At 36.6% G+C, this 21,247-nt stretch overlaps 1 protein-coding gene across 1 annotated transcript in view; it reads right to left on the reverse strand.

Annotated features, from left to right (window-relative positions):
- LOC134539266 (uncharacterized) overlaps positions 1-21,247 on the reverse strand; it is a 98,947-nt gene that overhangs the window by 18,721 nt on the left and 58,979 nt on the right. The window contains exons 14-17 of the mRNA XM_063381090.1: positions 11,181-11,264; positions 9,704-9,787; positions 6,310-6,372; positions 5,255-5,338 (exon numbers count right to left, since the gene is read on the reverse strand). Coding sequence (XP_063237160.1) covers positions 5,255-5,338; positions 6,310-6,372; positions 9,704-9,787; positions 11,181-11,264 — 315 coding nt within the window. The remainder of the gene's footprint in view (positions 1-5,254; positions 5,339-6,309; positions 6,373-9,703; positions 9,788-11,180; positions 11,265-21,247) is intronic.

Consider the following 21,247-nt stretch of genomic DNA (forward strand, 5'->3'; position numbering starts at 1 on the left):
AAATTTTTTTTTAATTTAAAACTTTAGCACTACAGCTTCTGAAAAGTATTAAAATAAAGCTAATTTATATATAATTTTATAATGCTACTGTGTTTCTCTACTAAATTTTTAATAACACATACGGTTCATATTTAGGATTATTGAGATATATCTAATGAGATTTTCTTGACACCATTGTTCTATCCAAGCTTTTAACGCAGTGTTTTAAGTTATAAATTATTAAGTATATTCTTAAGATGTGTGTTTAGGGCATTAATTATACTTTTTGCAAGAATTTATAAATTAAAGTAATAATAATTAGGTACCTTTAAAATGTTATATTCGTTTTCTTTATCCTTGACTTGAAATTTTCTATCAAGTTGACTTGTCTGTAGAAAAAGAAGAAAAATAATATAGAATATAGTGGAATCTGTTTATAATGACATCGAAGGAAACTGACAAACATGTCATAATAAGCGGACGTCATACAAAACGTTTTGTGAAAAGAAAAAAAAAACTTTTTAAAGTGAATCCTTAGGTATTTTAATAGAGAAACTTATAATACCAACACGTGTACAAACATGATACATATATGTACATATTTTTCATTTTAAAATTAAGAAATCTGTAATTTTTGTCTGCTTTTGTTTTTTCATTTAATTGTAGTAACAGTCTCTAATACTATAATGTATAGAAGACATCGCCATGATAAAATTACTATCATTTTCAATATTGCTATGAAAAAAATTTTGATGATAATTCTGCAGCCTTTAATGCCTCTTCTGCGGTAGGTAATGATGCTTCCTCGACTTCCTCTTTCCTTTCCCCATCACTTTCGAGGTGTTCCTAGCATTTATGTTCTGTACGATGTTTTCATCTGTGGATTCTTCGGATGTGAGAAGAGCACTATCGATGTCAACATAATCTTCCCACATTTCCGGTGCTGCTAAAGAATCTGAATTTAGGTTTTGTGACCACAAAGATAAAGGGACATCATCTTCATATTCATGTTTTGCTGTTTGAACAGGTAAATCGTCATGGTTCCCAATCAATCCAGCATGTTTGAAACAGCTGTGAATGGTACTTTGTGACATTTTATTCCAGGCATCATTAACCATCAGAATTGCATCTAGCACTGTTATTTTCGTAGAAGAGTTGTTTTCATTAGCATCAAGACAATTAATCATTTTGAGCACAAGGTTTTTTCTAAAATTAGTTTTCAGTCATCGTATTATTCCCTGATCCATTGGCTGTAGTACTGATGTTTAATTCGGCGGAAGGAAAGCAAGTGTTATAGACTTTAAATCAGTACCTTTTGGATGCGCCGGGCGATTATCAACCAGCAATAAAATCTTTTTCTTCTTCTTCACCAAATCACGATCTATCCCAATTTCGAAGCCATTTTTCAAAAAGCTCTGACGTCATCCAAGCTCTACGATTGTTAGCATAATCAGAGGTGCCCACCCCCCCCCAAACACTATGACTCACCCCCCCCCCCCTAACCTAATGATAAACCCCCCCCCCCCCAGAAATTTTTTGTGCCATTTTCTCAATGATTTTATAATATTATACTTTTTTAGTATTATCTTTTGTCACATTTTGCATTAATTAAAACTAATTTTCTAATAATAATAATTTTGGTCATATGCGTGTGTGCACTTATTGTCGAAGCGGGGATAGGGACCATCCTGAACCAACAGATGCCAAACTGCTTTTGTTGAGGAAAGTGCGGGGTTGCCAATTTGATATACAATATCCTTTTCAATTATCAAAGCACCAGAAACGTTTTTCACATTAGAAGCTATAAGTATGTAAATGATATATATATTTTCTCGTCTTTTGACAAACCCCCCCCCCCCCCTCCTGAAATTTTAATGACGCAGTCTGTGTCGTTACCCCCCCTTGTGGGCACCCCTGGCATAATCGACAGGTAACGATTTGATACTGCTAAAACATCTTGGTTTTTGTGACTTTCCAATAACGAGCAATTTATTTTTCTCTGTGCCACTCATATTTGCTGCTACCATGACAGTTATTCTGTCTTTCAACAACTTGCCTCCACTATAATTCTCACTTTTAAATGTCAAAGTTTTGTCCGGCATTAATTTGTAAAACAGTCGAGTTTCATCAGCATTAAAAATCTCATCATCAGAAAATTGTCTTCGTAGATTGGGCCACACAATGTCAGCCAGTTAGTTGTTGAATTTTGATCAACAGACGAAGATTCACTGACAATTTTTTCCGCCACAATGTTATGTGGAACTTTAAAACGACTGATCCAGCTTGCAGAACAATTGAAGTAGAGAATATCAAAACGTGTGGCAAAAATATTTGCCTTTTCCTGTAGCATAGGGCCGCTGACAGGTATTCCATTGTTTCTCGTGATTTTAAACCACTGAATTAATGCTTGATCAACATTTTCTTGTTGCGATTATCGAGCCTTTTCGTTTTTAAAACATTTGATTTAAACAATTGCTTAATCCGGTTCGTCAATATAGGCAGAGTCATAATAAACGGATTCTACTGTATAAACATTTATTAACCCTGAGGAAAATAATGAGAATAAGCATCCTAATGTGCATGCTACTGCCATGGACAATTTTTTTTTCCCATAAAGTTATAACCTACTAACTAAATATGCGATAAAAAAATGTTGAATTTAGTTTCTATAACTTAACAAAGATATCTGTTTGTAGCTCTGCAACAAATAGGCACATCATGCCCCTTACAACACGGATCTGGCACCAGTGAACACATGGTCGATGATTGCAGTCTCCTGAATGAAGAGAGGGTGGCGGAGTGACAGGTGGGATCCTGCCAGAGCGGTGGCCAACCCAGCTTATGAGTGGAATGAGGTGCAGTATCTATGTTTAAACAAATGTAATCTCTTGTCCAAATTTATTTTACTAAACTGCTATTACATGTATTTTTTCATAAATAAATAATTTTTTAAAACTTTTAATTTCGGTGGCACATCAAAACTACAGAAAAAATTAAAAAAAAATTCAATATTTTCGTTGTATAAGTCATAATGTATGACCTTTATTTTAAATCATTTTTCTAAACAAATACATAACCTGTATGGTATATTTAACTACCAATAAAGTACAATAAATAGATATTTCTTGAATGATTTAAAATAAATATATCCTTATAAATAGGGAGATCCCTTTCATAAAATTAAAACCTAAAATTGAAGAAAATCTAGGATACATAAAAAAAATGCACAGTGTACAAAAACCTTAAGGGAAAAACACCGATGGAAAATATTTAATGTTAACCTCGCTTCTTGAATTTCTCACATCATTGTTGTTTTCCGTGCATAGATCCCACACAAGTCAAGTGCAGTTTCGCTTGCCGGTGAGATTTAAAACTTTAAACTAAAGCAAGGATACACGTTTCAATGTGAGTGTAGAACTGATTCTAAATTTTTTAAAACATATGCAAGAGGATACACAAGAAAAAAAATGGAAAAATCTTTTCTTTTCTGTACAGCTAGATTTTTGGTCAATTTATAAAATTGGTTGCTGAGTAGTGCCGCAAATTTGAAATATTTGGCACAAATTTATTTTTCACCTAAATTCAGTAATATAAACTTTGTTAGTCCATTGTTCATCCTGATCAAATCTTTTCTACTAGAGTCCCGCGACGCTTTCCCAGCGCTGCACCCGAGACCCTGATGTGATTTCACCAAACTAGGTTTAGCCATCATTTTTCTTCCCGCCTCGGGCCACGAACGCGACCAGTAGCAGTTTCCGGCTCTGTGACCGAGAGTGCTTTTCTCAGGGTCCTCCCAGGGCGGCCCACTTCCCAGAGCTCGGCTGAGGTTGGCAGCTCCAGTCATGCCTCATTCTAATGTTCCAGGGCTGTCGGGCACGCATCAGCACCCGGCCTAAGACTTTCCTCACGAGCCATCTTTTCCAGGAACCTCTCCCAGAGCAACGGTCGGGACCATTGAGCTCCCGAGGCCGCGAGGACATATCGCTGGCCGGGGCAAGGCCTGCTTGCGCCATCGCCGGGCGGCGAGGCGAACTAACTTACCTTAGTTCGGCGCTTGAGCGAGACCCTCTCTCTGGTTCCCATTTAGCCCGACAGAGCGCGATCCAGTTGGTCCCATAAGAGCCAGGCTTACGCGAGTCCCCCTCGTGGGACTCCTGCGCACTAACCCTGAGTAGGTTACGCATGTTCCCCGACAGAGAGCACTGCTTTCAGAACGTGATTAGCCTTCGATGCCCCTTAAGTTAGGCCATCAGCAACTTTGTTATTTATTTCTTCAGGCCCGCGGCACGAGCCTTCCGCGCGCTTCCTCCAGCCAATCAGAGACTAGTTCCCCCACTCCCTAGGCCTCCGGGCCTCTAGCCTAAGTTCTATGCAGCCCGATGCACTGATTGATTCGTCCTTCTGTCGTCACCGCGGTCGCATCTCTTCAGTGATTATTGCCCGCGACTTGCCTCGCCGTGACTAAATTAAGGGCTGTGATCCCTGGAGTCCAGGAGCGACCCCAAGTTTTCTTATGTTTTTATCTTCTAGTTTGCCAGTGGTTTAGTTCGGGTTACTAGGTAATCCTGTTAGCATGACTCGTGTGCAGCTTCCGAGGGAGTGGTTTGCTTCATTCCACCCCCAGGATGTGGGGTTCAAGAAGTGTTCCTCTGGCTCAAGTCCATCCCGGAATACAACTAGATGTTATGTATTTCCCTCTGGACAGATTTCTACGAGACTCTCCCGCTTCCAGTCACCGCAAGTGAACAGTCAACGATCAAATATTGTGAAATCAAATTATAAATAGTTCGGCACTGGTTGGGCTAGTATATGTTTGAAATTTCCTAATTAATTTTTTATTGTAAAAACCTATTTTGTTAAATTTGAACCATTCATAATCGATTTGCAATAAATAATTTCTGACAAGATCCCCCCCAGGCATTTTATTCTGATCAGTGTAATTTTGTAATTTCCGATATTATGAAAAGAAAATAATTAAAACCTTAGTTAACAATAAAAAGGGTAAGCTTTAAGCAACTTCTTTTTTTATTACTTGTAATACAATCAACTTTCTACTTCCTATTGTGAGAAGTAAGTTATTTTTTTAATGTTACTCCCTTGTGTGCCTCTGGGTATACTCCAGGCAGCTTCCAGGGCTTTTATAACAAAATTAATACAATGTTTTCTTTAACCACATACGGACAGTAATAAAGTTTACACATCACAAATAGGAAATAATTAGGTGTAAAGAACTAGCATGGTACGACATCTATCAACTTAAACATACAGAACTCACCAAACTGGTTACACGTGTTACAGTGTCTGTGGAGTCGTCAATTAGTTTCTGAGACCTCTTCAGTCTGTCCTCTAAGTCTTGAACCTGAAGGATCACGTAATCTAAGGTTTTGGACATCTTTAACTAGTTAAAGCAAGTTTATTATTTGTAGACTATATTAAAAGATTTTGAAAAAAACTTGTTTTGTAGTAAGTTTTTTCTGGTTTACGAATATAAATTTTTAGTAAACAAACTTTTTCTCAAAATACAAAAACATTTTTTTTTAAACTATGGTTTCTTATATAATATATTATTTATGAAGTCAAAAACATACATTTTGCTTGCAAATGCGAAAATAAATGTAGACTAGGTTCAGTTACCTTAATTTAGAAAACCATACACAAAAGGAAAAAGGTAATTTGGAAATCCTAAAATATATTAAGTTATACATTTGCACAAATCATTATTTATTAAAACTATAGTATTGGATTTTCCTGAAAATAATTTAAGTAATTTTTTCATGTTTTCTTCAGAACCTTATTTAAGGTAAAGGAAAACCGATATTTACTCTTAAAACATTTTCATTTTTCACTGTTATATTTCATTAAATTATTAGTTTTTAACCATGGGTAATAACAAAAATAATTTACAATGTAACACCCTAACAAAAAAAAAGTTTTAAATTTTACAGCACAGTTTATAGTATTATCATAGTCACAACTATAATAATTTTTAATTTAATTATTTTTATTTGTTGTGTTTTTGAAATACATATTTATATTAAATATTATTATAATGCCTCATATTTTGAGATACGATGGTAAAATATTAATAAAAAATTCTAATGTGATTATGCTATTATGTTATTCAAATAATTTTTAACAAACTATAATTTTGACTTTTTACGATTTAAGGGGTTAGGGAATATAAGGGGAATTCCTTGCAATTGCCATGATTTCAAAAATTTTATTGCACTTTTTTACATGAAAAATTATTATTTATATTCTTATGTTGTAAGTTTAGGGCATAAATGATAATTTTTACAAGCACCTATTAATTAAAGTAATAGTAATTACCTTTACAAAATTAGATTCAATTTCTTTATCCTTGTACTGAATCTTTGTTTGAAGCTGCTGTGCCTGTAGAAAAATAAGAACAAATATATAAAATACAAAAATTTTTAAGCCTGAAGAAAATAATAAGAATAGGCATGCTAATGTGCATGCTACAGCCATGTAGGTAGCACATAACAATAATAATATTTTATTAAAATTATAGGAAAGAGAGCCGCTGCAAGATGATGCTTCTCAAACAACATTACACGACAATCCAGAATTATCACATAAGAGACCTGCTGCTACAGTAGATACTCGTTTTGCTAATATATCCTCAACATCATTCAATGATACCAATACTAGAACGGATAGCCAGATTATTCCCCAATACGGAGATACTTCTCAAGTACTTTTGTCATCTCCCTATCCTTTTTGCAGATTGTCGCCTAATTCCGTAAATCCGATTCTGTCCCTAGGATCAGTTTCTAATAATTTAGAAAGACGAGTTATTTTTTGACAAGTTTGCATGCATTCAAATGATGAAGATGTACCAAATTAGCGCTAATAATGGAAACGAGTTAGATGGTTCAATCACAGTTGTTGATGTTCACAGAAAAAAAGGACCACCTCTGAACATTGAGCGGGAATAAAAGGATGGAGGAACTGTGCGGGTACTTTCTTTTCCCTGACGGGAGAAACGGTTTTGGCGAAGAAAGAGATATTTCTAAAACTCCTCTTGATTACTTTCAAACACTAATCAGTTTTAGTAAATAGCTGTCGTCCGGAACAACACTACAGAATTTTACAATTTTGTGATGATGAAACATCGGTTTCAACAATATTTTTTTGTTCACTACGAACAAAGATCAAACGACCTAGACAGATAAGCATGGCTGAGTTTGCAGTTCGTTGCATTTATTTCCTTTTCAGATGCATTTTGGAATGATGACAACGGTGACATTAAGTTAAGAGATCAGGTAAACGGAAGATCTAGATATATTGAATTACGTGATAATACAAGAATGCAAATTAGAAATCATGCAACAATTTTACGCACACGCTACTTTACTTTAAACAGCGACCGAGAAGGTTTTTTTTACAGTCTAATTGTCTGTCACATTCCTTTAGCAATGAAAGTGAACTTCTTCAAGAGGGCAAAACAGCTGAAGCTTGTTTCTTACGCCGAAAATAACAGTTAAGATCTCTTCTACATAATTTATCTGTAGAGAAATTTACCCATGCCAAACAAATAATACAACAAGCTCTTGTTCAAGCTGTAGCACTCAACACTGTTAACGAAGAGAGAAGCATCGACCGCCCAAGAGACCATTATATGAACATATATGCCGAGGACCAAATTAATATTTTAAATAATGATGACGGTTTTATCTAAAATAATGATCTCTCTGCTATGCCCAATGAAGTTTACAAAACTGGAATCAGAAGCCCCAATTTTTAACAGAAATATTTACTTAAACAGGTGTTAGATTCAATAGACAGAGACATCAGGTTAGATAATAATCTACAGCCTTTGTTATTATTAATCACAGGTGGAGCTGATAGTGGAAAATAATTTCTATTAAAATTAATTGTTGAGCACGTAAGACGCTGCTATGCTCCAACGGTGGATAATTTGTTGAAACCAATTTTTGTACAAGTGGCGTCTTTGACAGGTGCTGCAACACGGAAAATTTATGGTAGAACCCTACACTCAGTTTTTTTCTCTTCCAATAGAAAAAGGATCTATCTGCAGGAGTTCAAAAACAATAATTTATTGTTTGGAGGTGTCCATATATTAATATTTGGCGATGATATGCAGTTACCACCAGTTAAAGGTCATTGGTTTTTGGAACAAACTTTGTGGATAAATGCAGAAATTAATTTATGGCAACAGTTTTCCTTCTGCTAACTCACAGTTAATATGCGTCAAAGTAAGGATGTGGAATTTGTCGATTTATTAAATAATTTGTGGTTTAGAGAGCTTACAATCTCACAATTGCAACTTTTTTTTGTGTGAAAGACAGCGAGTTGAACAGGTTGATGATTTTGCAGATGGTGCTCAGTTAGAATTTTTCTAATGATTAGATTGGTGGATGACTATAACTCTAAAACGACGAGTCAATTACATCAATCATGTCGCGTTTATACCTTGCATGCTACGGATGAGTGGAGAGAGAAACCAACCTACGGAAAACGACCACCATCTAGTGTGATTCCTGCTGATGTAAATAACTGTGGTGGTTTGTTGCACTTGCTAAAAGTAGGCATAGGTTTGAGAGTAATGTCAAGGCGTAACATATCAGTTACTGAAGGTCTCGTCAACGGTGCTATGGCAGTCATACGTAAGTTTAGGTGGCCTGCTCTTCACTGTGATCAATTAGAAGCAGGTGAACTGCCAGATGCAGTTTGTATCAAATTTGATGATGAAACTATTGGCACTAAGTGAAAGACAGGGATGGCTTAACTGTATAAGCACCTGTATTAGCAACATTTCGAGCAACAGAAGGCTATGGGGATGTCGAAAGAAGAAAGATGCCATTGAACTACTAAGTAGTTTCTGTCAATATATTGCAGTATTTTCTCTTAACTCCTAATAGTTAGGAGTGCTGTGGCTGCCATCGTCATCTCAGCAGCATTTGGTGATGACCTTTAGGCATAACACCTGAATCATTAATTGATTTTATTTGATTAGACAGAATTCAACAAAATACAGTGTACAGTACTATAAAATGTCAGGATTTCCCTCAATTTCCATACGATCCCCGCATCAGATTATGACTTGTTGACAGTGCAACCACCTCGAGAGTATACCATTTCAAACAAACAAACAAAGAATTTTCATAATGGATCCTCAATTGACAGTTATATTGGTGAACATACATAAAAAAATACATACAGTCGAACATTACACCTCCTTTTTTGAAGTCAGTTAAAAAAAACACAACATTTTCATTCTATTTTAAAATCCTTACTATCTAAAACAGTTGTAGGTTATATAAAAATATCTAAGTGCACATAAACTAAAAGGGAAAAACACTCACAGAATTTACTTTATGTTATTCTTGCTTCTAAAACTCCATCAACATTGTTGGTTCCCGTTCACAGTTCTCACACAAGTCGAGTGCAGTTTCGCATGTTGGTTGGATTTAAAAGTGTTTCTGAGATGTACTTCAAACATGAGCAAGGATACATACGTTAATACTGAGTGTAGTACAACTGATTCCAAAAAATTTTTGAACATTTGTGAAATATACAAAAGAAATAAACAATGGTATATTCTTTCCTCTTTTGTTAGGGTACATTTTCAGTAGATTTATAAAATTGCTTCCAAAGTTTTCACATCAGAGCTAAGAAATAATTAAGCATGAAGAACTAGCAAGGAATGTTATCTATCTTTTAAATATACAGAACTCACCAAACTATTTTGATGTGTTAAATTGTCTGTACAGACGTCAACAAGTTGTTGAGATGTCTTCAGTCTGCCCTGTAAGTCTTGAACCTTAACGAAAACAAAGATTACAGTTTTGGAAACCTTTAACTAATTAAATCAAGTTTATTAATTCTAGACTATTATCAAAGATTTTTGGGCTATTTTGCAATCATTTTAATCTGGTTTAACGAATTTTTTTTTTTTTACTTTCTCTCTCAAAAATTAAACACCTTTAATTTATTGTGTTTACTTACATATAATATTATTTCAGACCTTAAAAAACAAACACTTTGCTTGCAAATGTGAATAATAATGTAGCATATGTTTAGTAATATGTATTTAGAAAAACCATACACAAAAGGTAAAAGGGATTTTTGGATGTCCTTGAAGTACCTATATTTAGTTATACATTTGTACAACTATTGTTTTATTTTAAACTATAGCACTACATGCTAATGTGCATACTACTGCCATGGACAAAATTTTTTTTCTTACATTAAGTGATTAATCTACTAACTAAATATGCGATAAAAAATTGTTGAATTTAGTTTCTATAACTTAACAATGATATCTGCTTGTAGCTCTGCAACAAATAGGCACATCATGCCCCTTACAACACGGATCTGGCACCAGTGAACACATGGTCGATGATTGCAGTCTCCTGAATGAAGAGAGGGTGGCGGAGTGACAGGTGGGATCCTGCCAGAGCGGTGGCCAACCCAGCTTATGAGTGGAATGAGGTGCAGTATCTATGTTTAAACAAATGTAATCTCTTGTCCAAATTTATTTTACTAAACTGCTATTACATGTATTTTTTCATAAATAAATAATTTTTTAAAACTTTTAATTTTTGTGCCACATCATAACAACATAGAAAATTAAAAATAAAAAAAAATTCAATAATTTCGTCTTATATGTCTTAATGTATCACCTTTATTTTAAATCATTTTTCTAAACCTGTATGGTATATTTTACTACCAATACAGTAACTTAAATAGATATTCCTTGAATGATTTAAATAAATATATACTTATAAAAAGGGAGATCACTTTCATAACATTTTAAAAACCTAAAATTGAAGAAAATCTAGGATACATAAGAAATGCAGCCTTAAGGGAAAAACACTCATGGAAAATATTTAATGTTAACCTCGCTTCTTGAATCTCTGACATCGTTGTTTTCCGTGGCCAGTTTCACTTGCCAGTGAGATTGATAACTTTAAACTAAAGCAAGGATACACGTTTTATATGTAAGTTTAGAACAACAAATTCAAAAAATATTTTAAACATTCGCGAAGAGACACAAGAAATATATAATGGGATATTCGTTTATTTTCTGTACAGCTAGATTTTTAATTAATTTATACCATTGGTTACAAAGTTTACACATCACAGCTTCGAAATAATTAAGTGTGAAGAACTAGCAAGGTGTGTTATCTATCCCTTAAACATGCAGAACTCACCAAACTGTTTTGATGTGTTAAATTGTCTGTACAGACGTCGAGAAGTCTCTCAGACATCTTCAGTCTGTCCTGTAAGTCTTGATTCTAAAAGATAAAAAAAATTAAGGATTTTGAAATCATTAACTATTTAAATCAAGTTTATTAATTGTAGATTTTTATAAAAGTTTTTAAGGCTATTTAGAATAAAACTTATTATCTAGTGGAATATTTTTCTGGTTTGCAAATAAAATTTTTGGTCATAAAACCTCTCTCTAATATTTGAAAAACACCTTTATTTAATCTATGTAAACTTAAGTAATATATTATTTATGAAGTCAAAGCATACAATATGCTTTGCAAATTTGAATATAAATGTAGCATAAGGTTAGTTATATATATATTTAGAAAACCATACACAAAAGGAAGAAAGTATGTTTGATAATGCTTCAAATATATGACACGGGGGGGGAGGGGGGGGTCGATCGGTCGGCTTTATGGTGGATTGCTAGTGGGCGCCACCACGTGGTACGGCACGTGGACCCGGTGAGACTCCTAACTCAGGGCGTGACGTCACCCATGTGAGACGTGATATCCCCCCTTGAAAACATCTAGCACTAATTCCTGCCCGCTCTCAGCGTCGGGCACGCTTTTACCTACGAAGTGGGCTCTCAGGCGTCCCACACACTGTCACTCTCCACGTGGTCACACAGATTGAAAATAAAGGAATAATACGTGAAATTCACACACCTGATTTATTCCGCTAATTCCGCTCACACAAGTACACGGTTGAAACTATACAAAACGCCTGCGGCACGAATCGGTTTATAGGTGATGAGCCACCACGTGGTCACATATTGAATTACGTAGTACAAGATAAAAGACAGAGACTGGCCGTAAATTAATTAATAAAGCAGTCCCCTGACCGAGAGCTGCTCCGAGGACTAAAAGAAAGCGATTGAGATGAAATTAAAGTTAACAGAATTACTTGGCAGAGAATACAAGCGGTGAGGTCCCCGGAGTGCTGACGCGTCTGCTCTCGGTCGTTGATGGCGGAAGACTGGGGTGAGATCATGGCTCGCTCGACTAACATGGCGTCCTCCCGCCGAAACAATTACAGTTAAAAGATATTAGCGAATTCGTGCCACGGGAAATTAAATTAACATGACGAGAAAGCATTGAAAATTATGTAACAATTTTTGAATGAATTGAAAAGATTGTACAAATTATAATTATTAAGATTTCAATTTAATTATTGTCTGGCTTCGGGTTTCCTCGGGAATGTCCGGAAACGCTATGATATTTTAATATATAAGTTAAAAAATAAAAGTACACAAAACCCTCCCGGCCGATCTGCCGTCAAGTTGCACTTAGGGAATATAAAAACAAACAACACAATTACATATACTTATGTTTTTAGGGGTGCGGCGCACTGGCTCGACAGCGCCCTCTTGCCGGGCGAGCACACACGCACGCACACGTACGCACGGGTAGGCGGGAGGTTTGAATGGAGGGTGGATGGTGTTTGGGCGGTGGCACATCAGACTTACAGGGGGCCGTAGGCCCGGACGATGTCATATATTAAGTTATACATTTGTTGAATTATTTTTTCATTAGACTATAGTAATGTATTTGCCTGAAAAAGTTATTTCTGTATATTTTGTATTTATTCTTCGAAGCTTGATTCAAGATAAAGGAAAAGAGATATGTACTCTTGAAAAAAATTTATTTTTATAGTTTTTATTTCGTATAAATATTATTCTTCAACCATGGATAATAACAAAAATCATTTACAATTTCAGACCATAACCAAAACACAAATTTTAAAAATCACACTACTATTTATAGTATACTCATTAACTCACAATTAGAAACATTTTTGATTCATTATTTTAATTTTCTTATTCTACTATTAATATACATATTTGTATAATATATTATTATATGTCTTGCATTTTATTGTGATACAGCAGTAAAATTGCAATAAAAAATTATATAAGGTAATTATGCTACAGTGGAATCAGTTTATAATGACATTGAAGGGAATTGACAAACACGTCATAATAAGCGGACGTTATACAAAGCGTTTAGTAAAAAAAAAAAAATCTTTTTTTGGTGAATAATTATGTATTTTAATAGAGAAACTTAGCATATAAACACGTGTACAAACATGATATATATATATATATATATACATAATTTTAATTTTTAAATAAAGAAATCTGTAATTTTTGTCTGCTTTTGTTTTTTCATTTAATTGTAATAACAGTCTCAAATACTATAATGTAAAGAAGACATCGCCATGATAAAATTTCTATCATTTTCAATGTTGCTATGAACAAATTGTGATAATAATTCTGCAGCCTTTAATGCCTCTTCTGCGGTAGGTAATGATGCTTCCTCGACTTCCTCTTTCCTTTCCCCATCACTTTCGAGGTGTTCCTAGCATTTATGTTCTGTACTGAAAACTATAAGTGTGTATAGTTCATGAACTATTATCTGCACTAAACTGTTGTCAGATTTAATAATATTATAAACAATAAATAGTTCTCTCTGGATATTAATTACTCTGATTATTAATACACCAATCCCTCACTTAGCACGACTAATTCGTTCCTAAAAATGTTTGTGTTAATCGAAATCGTGTATTCTGAAGCATTAGTCCCCATAAATATAAGGCTAAATTATTTAATGTGTTCCAAGATGTGTAGGGAAGTAATCTTTACATAATATAAATGCGTAGAATAATACTTGAAAATGCATATGTCATATCATTTATCTTTTTAAGCCTACCACTGAATACGTTAGATAAAGAAAACATGGCACAGTGTAACGGGAGATAAGTGGTAACATATTTAACGTCAGTCAGCAGGTTGGCTTGCCCGCCCAGGCGTGACCTTCAACACGCGCGTGCGTCTGTCTGCCTGCTGTTGTAAGCAGCTGGATCCTTTGTTATTACGTTTAAAACTTAACAAAATTAAAACACTTTTATGAAATTAAGAACCGGTTTTATATAACTTTAAAACACACAGCCATATGTAAACATTTAATTTGTTATGCACACCTCTTATAAAAGCGGCTATGTAAACAAATCAGTTAACAGATAAAGAGATTTAGATTTTCCCTAGAGCACAAACATAACATTAAAATATGTACAATATGTACATATACAAAACATAAAAGTTAGTTAAATATTTTCTGGGGTGAAATTAACACTATCATCTTGCTTTTTTTTTTAAAAATCGTGTCCAATTTCATCTGCTTTGGTTTCTGTTCTGCCATTATTCCAACTGCAGCTGCGCAATTCATTACGGCCTGGTCTGCAGCCGGGCATCAACAGTACGGCCCGGTGTTTGTTTATTTGCGTGCGCATCTCTTTCCCCTCGCATTCCAAACCACTCTTACCCCCTCGAATTCCATACCTGACGTCGCGTCGTTTCCGAGATTTTTTTTAGCCTGTGGCGATTTCGTGCTAACTGAAATTTACAGACGTGCTATTCGAGACTAGGGCAGTAAAATTTACATCGTGCTAACTGAATTCGCATTAATTGAAGACGTGCTATGCGAGGGATTGGTGTACAACTTAATAGGTACGCTAAAATATCTTAAATTTAAAACTTGACTTTTCAACAATGAAAGTTCTGTTATACAAATTACATAGAAAAAGTTCAATTTGCCGTTTCAGTCAATTGCTCCCTAGAGGGGTCTTGCTAATTGAGCTTCAAGTCACTTGGGCTATGCCATAGAATATGGTTGTCGTAGATATGTCCAAATACACAACAATAGAGCAAAACATAAAAATGTAAACAAATAATAACAATAATTAAAAAATGTTATTTATAATAAAAACAATACTTTTTCTGTGCGTGGGACAGTCATGTAACAGCACAGAATTGCCGCCCTTGATAAGCATAGTGTGTTGCAGTTTTCAAATTTTCAAACACGGCACGGTATGCTTTTCAGTTGAAGACTCGCTGCTCGAGTTAAATAAAAAAAGTTTGTTGCCAGGCAACGACTCGCGCGACACCACAAAACGACGAAAAGAAGGAGGGATAAAAAAACTTTGGCGCGAGAAAGGACACCTGTCCCGCACCCCTCCTCCTGATTCGTGGACGATTCCCTCAGTACGCGGCACTCCGTCACAGAGTTCAGACCTGCGCTGGTCGTCGGTGCATATTTCGCGGGAAAACTTGCAATCTCGTTGAAGTTCTCGTAGCCGTCAGTACTGGAACTAAGTTGGATGCAGTGGCACTCGGAGGACAATACTCACGGTAATTATTCGTCGCAATCACAAGGGAAATGTGAGGAAATGTACATGTAGCATAACAATGGGACTTTATCCAGGTCATCACTGTAGCAGTGGATCAGCCTCCATCCGTGGTGCTGGCAGCATCCTGTGGAAGGCGAACCTGGGACCATACATCACCGGGTGGTGATTCAACTGCCCTTGGACAGCTCTGCCGACCAAATCAGCGTGGGACGTCGGCTGACGTCACAGGCGCGCGGCGGCGACGGAACAGCAGACGGGGTCACCGCCACCTGCTCCCGCTGGGGTAGTGTCTCGGCGCGACACCTGCCGCCCTGGTCCTGGCCCAGTGCGTGACGCGGCGGAGCACCGCGGCGCCAGCACATCGTTTGCAGCACACGTCATTGTTAGGTACACTTCCGAAGGAATTCGCGTCTATGTTCACTCCTATTGCCGAGTGTAATCACTGCACTCTCTTAACTTAAATCTCTCGTTCGTAAATCAAAGTTTATCGATATAACATGTGTGATCGTGCACTTGCAAGCACGAGTGTCTGCAGGCCTATCAACTTCAGTTCTTAACGTAAATATACCACTAGCCAACCAAATATATTTAGAATATATATAAATATAGTAACAATAACAAATCAAATTATTTAAATAACTCTCATTTTGTAACTTATTAACAAGAATAATAAATTAGCTTAATCAAACAATAAGCTCATAAAGCATGAATAACATATTCATAAAATGTTTAAGTTCAAAATATTACAACTTTGCATAAATTAACTGGTAGATTAATACATTTCTCATATTGTTAGGATGTGATTTTACATCTGTTCCATTGCAGCCTAAGGCATAGTGCTGCCTATATGTTTCACAATTCATTTAACATATCAACTTCCTGCATCTCGTACATCTACATTTCATCAACAATTCACAAAAATTTACAATTCACAATATCATCTCATAACAATTACATTACATATATATACAGTGTCATAGGCTATTATTATGATTGCCTAATTTTTACTAACATTTTTAATGCATTATATAAACAAAAATGTTTTTAGCTAAATAAAGTGCTTTTAGCTAGGTGACAAAACTGTGTGAAAATAATCACACATGTTTATTTCCTTGTCTAATTTTATCTGCCTCTTTTATTACAGCAGCACGCGAATTCTCTTGTTTCTTTTCTTTTTTCTTTTTTCATCTTTTTCTCAGTCGTCTCTACGAGTGAGTAACTTTAACCTTTTTTTATCTTCCTGGCGGCCTCCGATTTCACTCGGAGCAGATCAGTTGTTCAGTGCTCCTTCATTTCACTTTCATTCTCATCGTGTTTTATCAACCCGCAGCGGGCTTCGCTGGGTTGGGAATCACGGTCATCTCTCATGAATATATTCCTTACAGGAATTGAGCATTGTAATGTGTCTGAGGCTCCTGGCCTCAGTGCAGATAGCAACATGCTATCATATCAACAGTAAAAAAAATATGTATTTCAGGATAGCTTGCAACAGCTCCTGCTGAGTAGTAATCTTCAGTTTTCTCTTTTCTCAGAATTGAATTAATATTTTAAAAATAATTTATATTTTCTTGAATTTTTTTTCTCTTTTGCTTGAAGAATTGTATTAGCTTGAAGTTTGTTTATATGAAGCCTGTGGACACTCACTGCAAGAGTGCGTCATCTCGCGACATAGGATTCTACACAGTGTTTTTCAGGTCAGCCTATACCAAGACTCCTCATCAACAAATACATAATAAACAAACTTCGAAAATCGAGTGATTCGTATAGTGAAAATTTATAAATTTTCTGTATAGGGTCCTCTTCACAATAAAACTTCGTATAGATGTCTTCTGCAAAATTCTTGTTATCATTTCATAGCGGATTAGCATACCCCTTTCTTTTTTCTTTAACAACAAATATAGGAATAAAACCTAATTAAATTCAACACCACTAATAGATTGGATTTGTATTATAAATGGATGCATACTTTTCTAATCAGTATCCCCAAGTGATACCAACCTAAAACATCAGAAAAAGGATAACTCCTTCAAATTTCATTAGTTTTCTCATATTCAACCAAAATAATATATGTATCTCTTTCATTTTAAATTGTGGTGATCTCTGCAAGAATCAGTGTCACAGTGCAACAAAATATCAACTGGAATAACCCATAAAAAGGTAACCTAGAATAATTTTGCTTGTAGTTGCAAGTGTTTTGTGCTTGTAGAACTGCTTTGCATGCCAGTGTTTACACATGTGTACACAGCTAGGTGAAATAACATCACACATGCATCTAGTCGAACACAGTTACACTCATGTCTTCTTGCTAGGTAATTACATAGCTCTTCACAGTAAATAGGGCGAGTCTAGTGCTTCCCAATATGTGTTAGTGTTAGTGGGTCAGTTCCCAAATCGAAGAATACATCAGCCGTAAAATACTCAAATACATCATAAATAAATTTATACCCATAATAGCTTCACTGGCTACTCAAATCCCAGTGCGGGTGGCATGTCACTTCACCTCGTCACAGGACATTGGCGGGAATTACACTTCCGCTCTTACACCAAGGGTATACTCGACGGCTATATTACGCCTCTCCTGGCGTACAATAAACATAACAACATAACACATTATAAACACGGAGATTACATGGATCTTGTGCTAGCCATCACATACAGACTGCTCTCAGCTGTTACTCCAGCATACTCGCTCACATGACAATGAGGTAAACATTAACTAGTGCGTCGACCAATATTTATTTTGCAGTGGTAGGGTTCTTATATTCCCTCAGCTGTGTAATGTTGTAGCGGCCTATTGATTGGCCTGTTGATGGCTCGGCTAAAGCATAGCAATTTTCATGAATGGTTCCAGTTATAACATATGGACCATCAAACAACAAAAACAATTTCTTGGTAACATTTTCCCAAGCTCTGCTCACCGGATTAGTTTTCTTGAGCACTAGGTCACCAATTTTGAAGGTTGATAATTTTGATGCAGGGTGCCTCCTCTTGCGGACTGCAGCTTCAGCTGTAAGCTTCTTGCTTATAAAATTTTCCACTTCTTCACCGGTGGGTAAATCTCTCTCCTCTTGGTCTTGACTTAGTCGGGGCAAGTAGATAGGGTTGATCGCCTCGGACCTATCCAGAATCATGGCTTCGTGCGGGGTGACTCCTATTGAACTGTGTACTGTATGATTTATTACACACTCTACATATGGTAGTTTATCCCTCCAGGATTGCTGTGACTTGTGACACAATATACGTAGTAGGCCTCCAATAGTTTTCATTAATCTCTCGATGAGATTGCTTTGAGGGTGGCGTACAGAAATGGTAGTGGGGATAGTGCCTAGTCTGCGTACGCCCTGTTGCCACACTTCACTGGTAAACTGTGTACCTTATCTGAGAGTACCATCTTTGGCATACCAATTTCTTCAGTAAATAATTTTAGTTTACACATAACTAAAAACTGCTTTTGCAGTGGGATTTACAATAGCATACAGCCTTGTGAACTTTGTGAATATATCCTGAATCACAAAAATATTTTTACCCCTCCTTTGGACTGGGGTAGTGGGCCGAATAGATCCACTGGTGGTGCCTTGGGGAGAATAGGCTGTATCTCTCCATGCAGGTGTTCTTTAGGTGACTTTGACTTCTGGCAAAGATCACATGCTCTTGTGACCTGGATGATGAATCGAGGCATATTGGGCCAATATACTTGCCTCCTTAAAGCTTCAGTCAGCTTCTTGCTCCCAGCATGTCCAAGTGCAACATGCACCTCCCAGGTGACTTGCTGTCTCATGCTCACTGGAACCACTGGCTTCCATACATCTTCATACAAATACTTCTTCCTTGAATGGGCAAATAAAATTCCTTCGGCTGACTTACAAAAATATTGGTGGATCTTGTGTTCCACTGGGTGACTTTCTAGCTGCTTGACAGTGTCTTGGCAGAATTTGTCCTCCTGCTGCCTGGCTTGCAGGTCCTGCAGTAGTTCTTGGAGTTTTTGATTAGTTTGTAAAACATTAGCTGCTGCCAGTGCTACTAGGAATTCCTTTTGGTGGGCTGGACTAGTGTTGTCTTGAATTTCTTCTAGGCGGCTCAGATAATCAGCTGTTGTGTTAGATGACCCCTTTATATGCTGGATCTGTACATCATACTCTTGCAGCAGTAGAAACCATCTTGTTAGGCGGCTTCCAAACAGCTTCCCAGCCTTCAGACAAGGCTTCAGGCCTGGTGATCAGTCAGCAGTTTAATGGTTTCACCTAGTAGTTATGTCACGGTACTTCTGTAGGGCCCACACTATAGCTAACGCTTCACGTTCAGTTACCGTGTAGTTCCTCTCAGCTGGACTTAATGTTCTGCTGGCCATTGCCACTGTCTTCTCCACTCCTTGGTGTTCTTGTGCAAGCTTGCATCCTAGTGCAGTATTTGATGCATCAGTGTACAACAAAAATTCTTTTCCTTGAACAGGATGGTATATCACGTGCTCTTCCAGAAATATGTTTTTCAAATTTTTGAAGGCTTGATCATGCTCTTCAGTCCACTTCCATACATGATCCTTCTTAAGGAGATGGAACAAAGGTACTGCACACTGGGCTACCTTATTAGAGTAATTTCGGTAGAAACCAACTATGCCTAAGAAGGCTCTTAGTTGTCTCACATTCCTGTGTGTAGGGAAATCTTGAATTGTCTGGAGTTTCTCTGGAGCTGTTTTTATTCCTTCGGGTGTAAGGATATTCCCTAAGAATGGCAGTTCTTCTCTACAAAATTTTGACTTGCGTATTTTCACTGTCATACCTGCCTCTTGTAATTTGTGTAACACAGTAGCAATGTGTTGCAGGTGTTCCTTAAATGTGACAGATGTTATTAAAATATCATCCACATATGCTCTGGCAAATCCTTTGCACTCAGGCCCTAGAGCAGTGTCAAGGCACCTGGTGAAATCCGCTACAGCATTGCAGAGTCCAAATGGCATCACAGTAAAAACGTACCGTTGATTGTGGAATAGGAAAGCTGTGTATTTACATGACTCAGGTTCAAGTGGAATCTGCCAGTAACCAGATGACAGATCCATCGTGGTTAAATACTTGACACCTTGGTACAGCCTCAGAATTTCAGCTGTCTGTACCGGGCTCTCCCTGTCCTTGATGGTAATCTTGTTTAGCTCTCTTGCGTCAAGACAGAGTCTCACAGTCCCATATTTCTTTCCAACGCAGACAATAGGGTTGGCATAAGGGCTAGCCTCCCTTCTCACAACATTCCAGTCTATCATGAGCTGTAAATATGCAGTGGCCTCTTGTACATATTTAGCTGGAACAGGGTAGGACTTCCGATGAAAAGGTGCATTCTCCTGTGTTTTGATTTGAGCCTGATAGAATTTGTTTCTTCCCGGTTTATCTGAAAATACATGCTGGAAATTTCTCAGCACATTGAAAAGATGTTGTAGCTGAATGTGTGTGACAGTTGTAGAATCTTGGACTGACTGTCCGTCGTCCTCGATGGTAGCTTGCAGCTGTTCACTGGCTTGGTTATTACACACTTGTTTACACATGGAGGTGTTAGTCAGAATACCTATGAAATTATTTCGGACATGCCATTTGTCCGTTAGTGACACCGGTGTAGGGCTGTCACTAGGTTGTATGGTGCTCATTCTGAAATCAATCATTATTCCGAACTGTGACAAAAAATCAGTTCCAATGATTAGTGGTTTTGCCAATCCCTTTACCACTAATGCTGTCAGCTCCTTAGGTTTTCCAAGTCCATAGACTGTTATGAGCACTTGCCTGTTTACAATAGGACTGGCTCTTGAAGTAACCCCAATAATTTTGATGGCAGGTACTGG

This window comes from Bacillus rossius, chromosome 15 (genome assembly GCF_032445375.1).
Source record: "Bacillus rossius redtenbacheri isolate Brsri chromosome 15, Brsri_v3, whole genome shotgun sequence".
NCBI classification, from domain to species: domain Eukaryota; kingdom Metazoa; phylum Arthropoda; class Insecta; order Phasmatodea; family Bacillidae; genus Bacillus; species Bacillus rossius.